General features: G+C 55.5%; 1 protein-coding gene across 1 annotated transcript in view; it reads right to left on the bottom strand.

Annotated features, from left to right (window-relative positions):
* Positions 1-428: 428 nt before the first annotated feature.
* The window catches only part of HEPH (hephaestin), a 67,737-nt gene continuing 62,035 nt past the window's right edge, over positions 429-6,130 (bottom strand). The window contains exons 18-21 of the mRNA XM_038748320.1: positions 5,426-5,565; positions 4,548-4,710; positions 1,983-2,015; positions 429-783 (exon numbers count right to left, since the gene is read on the bottom strand). Coding sequence (XP_038604248.1) covers positions 548-783; positions 1,983-2,015; positions 4,548-4,710; positions 5,426-5,565 — 572 coding nt within the window. The 3' untranslated portion in view covers positions 429-547. The remainder of the gene's footprint in view (positions 784-1,982; positions 2,016-4,547; positions 4,711-5,425; positions 5,566-6,130) is intronic.

Raw genomic sequence — 6,130 nt, 5'->3', positions numbered from 1 at the left:
AGTCTCTTGCATTGGCTCGCCTTCTGCCCCGGTTTCCCTTTCCCTCTGGTCTCGCCTAGGGAGAGCAGGGTGGAGTCACATTCCATGGAGTGCCCGTTCCTGGGCTTTTTCTTTGAGGCCTCATGTCTTTCTGCCAAATCCTTCCTCTCCCTCCCACCAGAGTCTCAAGATTGTTCCCTTCCCTATGTGAGGCCCTTCGTGCTCAGTTGTCCAGCTGTTGGGGGAGGTGAGGGTGGGGAGCCAGGTGCTCAAGGGAAGGAGTGAGGAACTGGGCAGACTAGACATCGTATGGGCCAGAGAGGGCCCGATTAGGATGGTCCAGCTCACAGACTGGCTACGGGACGGTGGGGACCTGAGATGACCTCAGCGGGGAGGGTTTGGGACGCGGGGAAAATTCTGTTTAAATAAATTACAGAACAAACACAGGTGATGCCCAGTGCCCCTCTGCCCGTCCCTCCCCGGGGGCCCTCAGGTCCGCTGCTGCCAGCCGGGCTTTTGGGATGGAGGGGGGTCAAGGGAAGAGGGATCCCGCAGGGCCCAGCGGCCACTACTTCATCGTCAGGAGTTTGAAGCTGTCGTCCAGGATAGACCTCCGGTTTCTCCTCAGCCTCCTCTGCCTCCGCTGGTACCAGACCACGCCGGCCAGGGCCACGGTCAAGAGGAACAGGATGACCCCCGAGACCAGCAGTCCGACGGCCAGCAACTGGGCATTCTGCTCGGCCATTTCTAATCCCAGCATCTTCACCTTGCCCTGCTCACTGCCTGCGGGGGCTGCGGAGGCCGCTGCAACAGAGAGGGGAAGGGGGAGGGCGCGATCCAGAATCAGGGGGGGAGGGAGATAGCCACTCTCCCCGGGGTTCAAATCTCTCAAGATCCCCTTCGAGTCTGGGACGGCCCGTGTAGACGGCCTATCCGGGGTCAACCCCGCGTCAAGGGTGGGACCCAAGAGGACGGCCGATCTAGAGGTCGACACCAGGGTCCCGGGCCCCCTTTGCTTCTCTGTCCGGCATTGCCAGCAGGAAGGCTTTTCCTCTGCTGAGTGACCAGCTGACCACACATGGGGCAGGCTGGCCCTCAGGCTGGCTTCGTGGGCCTGCTCCGCGTGCGGCGGGACGTTTGACCCAGGAAAGCGGAGAGGTCTGGGCACACTAGTCTGGGAGAGGGGGTGGGTGGTCATATGACACCACTTCCCACCCCTGCCTTCCCTCCCTGGGGACTGGAGACACTCCCACCACCACCATCCTCTGAGACGCCATCGTAGTCCTCGGGTGTTGGCTGGTTGGTGGATCATGGGCGAATGGAAAGAAGGAGGAGGAGGAATAAACTAGGCCAGTACAACTTCTACCTGAAAGGGTTCTGCATCTGGCTCTGCCCTAGGAGTAAGTGGTATTAGTCTTTTTCTGCCAGGTTGAACATACCTCTTTCCACACTACATACACCCAACACACACACATGGTCCAGGAGGGCCATGTGAGCCTGGGTCAGGGACACAGGATCAATACCATGACTGTGACCAGACCCCCAGGGCACCCACCTATGTCCAAGGGGCATGAACAGGGTAAGGGATCCATGGATCCATCCATCCATCCATCCATTCCATCCGTCTAGTTCAGTCCCCAGAACTTTGGTAAGGGCCCGGAATCCTTTGGGGTTGAGAACCGAAGGCTCCACAGAGGGTCAGGAAGATTAATGGACACATTCCCTTCTGTGTCCCCCTTCTAGACTGTGAGCCCACTGTTGGGTAGGGACCGTCTCTATATGTTGCCAACTTGTACTTCCCAAGCGCTTAGTACAGTGCTCTGCACACAGTAAGCGCTCAATAAATACGACTGATTGATTGATTGAGCCCACTGTTGGGTAGGGACCGTCTCTATATGTTGCCAACTTGTACTTCCCAAGCGCTTAGTACAGTGCTCTGCACACAGTAAGCGCTCAATGAATATGATTGAATGAATGAATGAATTCTTGACCAATGGTCGTACCTATTTTCTGTGCAGGATCGGTGACCACTAATTCTGTAGAAAGAGGAAGAGGATTAGTCCCTCAGCCACAGTCAATGGTAGCATCTCTGAGCACCTGTGCCCTGTTTCCTACAGGATGCCCCTTTCTGCTCCACCAGGGCAGCCAGACAGCAGGTCCACTGCTAAACACTTGGATCTCCCTGCCCTGGAAGGCCTCAGACCCTGTGTCAGGTCAGCCCGGGTCAGAATCATGGGCAGCGGGTCTCCTGTCCCCCAATTCCCAGGCTCTTTCCACTAGACCACACTGATTCTCGTTTAATCTATCAGGGTAGGTGGTCTGTGGGTCCGTCCCACAGACTCCCATAATAATAACAATAATAATTGTGGTATTTGTTAAGCGCTTCTGTGTGCCAGGCACCACACTAAGCGCTGGGGTGGATACAAGCAAATTGGGTTGACACAGTCCCTGTCCCGTGTGGGGCTCGCGGTATCAATCCCCATTTTCCAGATGAGGTAACTGAGGCCTAGAGGAGTGAAGTGACTTGCCCGAGGTCACACAGCAGACAAGTGGTGGAGATGGGATTAGAACCCATGACCTTCTCACTCCCAGGCTCTATCTATTATGCCATGCTGCTTCCCATACCAAACCAGGGCTCCCTGAGGACAGGACCGCTCCTAACCCATCTTCACAACCTATCTGGGGCACCCTGAGGGCCAGGACCACGTCCATCCATAAGCTTTATTAGACTGGGGGAACTCTTGTACTTCCCAAGCGCTTAGTGCGGTGCTCTGCACACAGTAAGCGCTTAATAAATACGATTGATTGATTGATTCCTCTCCCCCTCATCCCCCTCTCCATCCCCCCATCTTACCTCCTTCCCTTCCCCACAGCACCTGTATAGATGTATATATGTTTGTACATATTTATTACTCTATTTATTTATTTTACTTGTACATATCTACTCTATTTTGTTTTGTTAGTATGTTTGGTTTTGTTCTCTGTCTCCCCCTTCTAGACTGTGAGCACACTGTTGGGTAGGGACTGTCTCTACATGTTGCCAACTTGGACTTCCCAAGCGCTTAGTACAGTGCTCTGCACACAGTCAGCGCTCAATAAATATGATTGATTGATTCCTCTCCCCCTCGTCCCCCTCTCCATCCCCCCAACTTACCTCCTTCCCTTCCCCACAGCACCTGTATGTATGTATATATGTTTGTACATATTTATTACTCTATTTATTTTACTTGTACATATCTACTCTATTTCTTTTATTTTGTTAGTATGTTTGGTTTTGTTCTCTGTCTCCCCCTTTTAGACTGTGAGCCCACTGTTGGGTACGGACTGTCTCTATATGTTGCCAACTTGGACTTCCCAAGCGCTTAGTCCAGTGCTCTGCACACAGTAAATGCTCAATAAATACGATTGATTGATTGATTCTGGCCCGGACGGAGGAGGAGGAGGCCAGACACCCCAGGGAAAGACCTGGGCCCGGGGCCCTGAGACCACTGAGGCATGGGATCGCCAGCCCTGCCCGGAAAATCGGGGGTGAGCCGGGTGTCGCCTCCCAGATCGTGCTTCTTTTCCCCAACAGGGTTGCCAGGTATCTGTTGTTTTCCTCCACCGTGGTGCTTTGGTGGACATGGGGGTCGGGACTCGGCTGGTCCCATCCCCAGTCCCTGGCCTCCTTTCCCCAGGCAATCCGGCTTCCCGCTAGAGGAGAAAGTAATAGACTGCGAACCCACTGTTGGGTAGGGACCGTCTCTCTATGTTGCCAACTTGTACTTCCCAAGTGCTTAGTACAGTGCTCTGCACACAGTAAGTGCTCAATAAATACGACTGATTGATTGATCAGGACCGTGTCCGCTCCATCCCCCCCACTGGACCAGAGGCTCCCTGGGATGGGCTGTGTCCATCCCATCCCTCCAATGGGTGCCTGGGATGGGCCACGTCCGTCCCATCCCCTCAGCGGACCCCCTGGGCCGTGCCGTGCCCATTCCATCCCCCCCAGTGGATGCCTGGGCTGGGCTCCGTCAGTCCGGTCCCTCATTGGACCCCCCCAGGTTGGGCCGTGTCTGTCCCACCCCCATACTGGACTCCCTAGGCTGGGCTGTGTCTGCCCCCGCTCAGACTGGGGGTTCCCTGGGGTGAGAGTCTGCGCTCTAACTGGGATCCCCAGTTAGAGAAGCAGCGTGGCTCAGTGGAAACAGCACGGGCTTGGAGGCCAGAGGTCATGGGTTCTAATCCCGGCTCCACCACTTATCAGCTGTGTGACTTTGGGCGAGTCACTTCACTTCTCTGGCCTCAGTAACCTCATCTGGAAAATGGGAATGAAGACTGCAAGCCCCACGTGGGACAACCTGATCACTTTGTATCCCCCCCAATGCTTAGAACAGTGCTTTGCACATAGTAAGCACTTAACAAATGCCATTACCGTTATTATTTATTATAATCCCCAATGGCCGGCCCCAAACTCGGCCCCGATGGCGTTCAGCGTGTGCCTGCTGACTGGCTGCTGGGAAATCCTGGGCAACTTCTGCAGCTTCCTTAAACAACCCACCCCTCACCCACCCACTCGGCTCACCTACCTTCTCTGCGCAGGACGGTGAAGAGACCCTCCATGCCAGCGTGGATGTGGTCAGCCACGTGACAGTGCAGCAGCCAAGTCCCGGGGTTGCTGGCCAACATCTCCACCACCTCAAAGGTGCCGGGGAACAGATCCACCACATCCGCCTGATGAGTCTTTCCGTTCTACTGGGGCCGGGGACATTGTCAGCCAGTGGAGGGTCCCGAGGGCTCTCAAGAGCCCCAGAGCCCAGCCTTCCACCTCGAGACAGCAAAGCCGTCAGATTTACTGATACCTCGGACTGGAAGCGACCACGCCTCTGCTTCCAGGCCGGACCCCACCCGACAAATCCCTGACCAAAGAAAATCTGTCCCGCTTCCCAAGGCCTAAAAAGGTGCCTGCGGTTCCCTGTTCAGGGCTGCCCCCCTTCAGCGGGAATGGGAATCCTGGAGATCAGGGTGGCTCTGGTCCACCATTTCCTAGCCTAAACCCTCCCTTTGGTTCAGCCTTGTTTCCTGCCCCATAGCCAGCAGGCCTCCAGGCTCTAGGCCTTCTCTGACCTTCTCTCCCTTGCCCACGGCTACTTGCCACCGCGTTCGAAAAGCCTGGTCCTGGCTCACCTGGACCTGAGAGACCGACTTCAACTTCGGGGGGCCTCAAGGGATCCCCATCCAAGGTGAGGGAAACACTGGTCTGGGATCCTCCATCACCCCATCCTAAATCCTCTCCCTTTAGACAACCACACTGATTCTCCCCTTTCCTCCACCCCAGAAATAAACCCATTTCCCAGACTGGGTGAGGGAGGACCAGAGAGTTGGGTGGGGTGGGGGCGGGGTCCCCAAGGGCCCCCGGTGGAGAACCCCATTCCTCCGAACCAGCCCGCCAGCCCGAGCCGCTCACGCGATAGAGAACGCTCTCGGCGTGGAAGTGGACAGTGTGGAGGTCGATGTCTTGACCCATGGCCAGCAGGTACCAGCTCACTCTCTCTCCTTGGTGCATAGTCAGGCCCGGCAGGTTGGCATATAGCTTCCCGTTGATGGCTGCAGAGGAGGTACAGAGAGATGAGGAAGAGGAAGGAAGAGGAAGAGGAAGGGGTGACTGGTGGCCAAAGCCCTGGTCTTAAAGCTTCGCGTTCCACAAGCTTCTTGGCCACCGGTCAAGTTTGAGATGTTGGCAGGACATCCAAATAGAGCCAAAAATAGTCCAGGGTAGGAAGCCCTGGTCTTTAAGCTTCGCATTCCACAAGCTTCTCCTACCCTGGACTCTTTCCAGATGCCCAGTACAGAGCACGGACCGAATCCTGATGGTTCTGGGAATACAAGGACCCCAAATCCAGAAACCAGGACTCTTCTGGGAAAAATCTTGAGCAGACCTCACCCAGGGCCCCTCTGGCACAGGGGCAGTGAGGTAGGGTCCTGACCCAAACCCCTCGGGGCAAAGAAAGGCCAAGAAGACCTTGTTTGGGCCTTAGAAATGCCTCCTGCCTCTTCTCAAATTCTATCCCCCCTTCCTGTGCTCCTCAGCTAATCAAAGCAACTGTTCCCTTTCTGACTTTCCGGTGGCTCCTTCCACACTGCTTTGAAGTTGTCCAAGTATCCCTTGGCT

The sequence above is a fragment of the Tachyglossus aculeatus genome, chromosome 6 (genome assembly GCF_015852505.1).
Source record: "Tachyglossus aculeatus isolate mTacAcu1 chromosome 6, mTacAcu1.pri, whole genome shotgun sequence".
NCBI classification, from domain to species: Eukaryota; Metazoa; Chordata; class Mammalia; order Monotremata; family Tachyglossidae; genus Tachyglossus; species Tachyglossus aculeatus.
The sequence above is the reverse complement of the archived record's forward strand: the minus strand, read 5'-3'. Positions and strand labels throughout refer to the sequence as shown.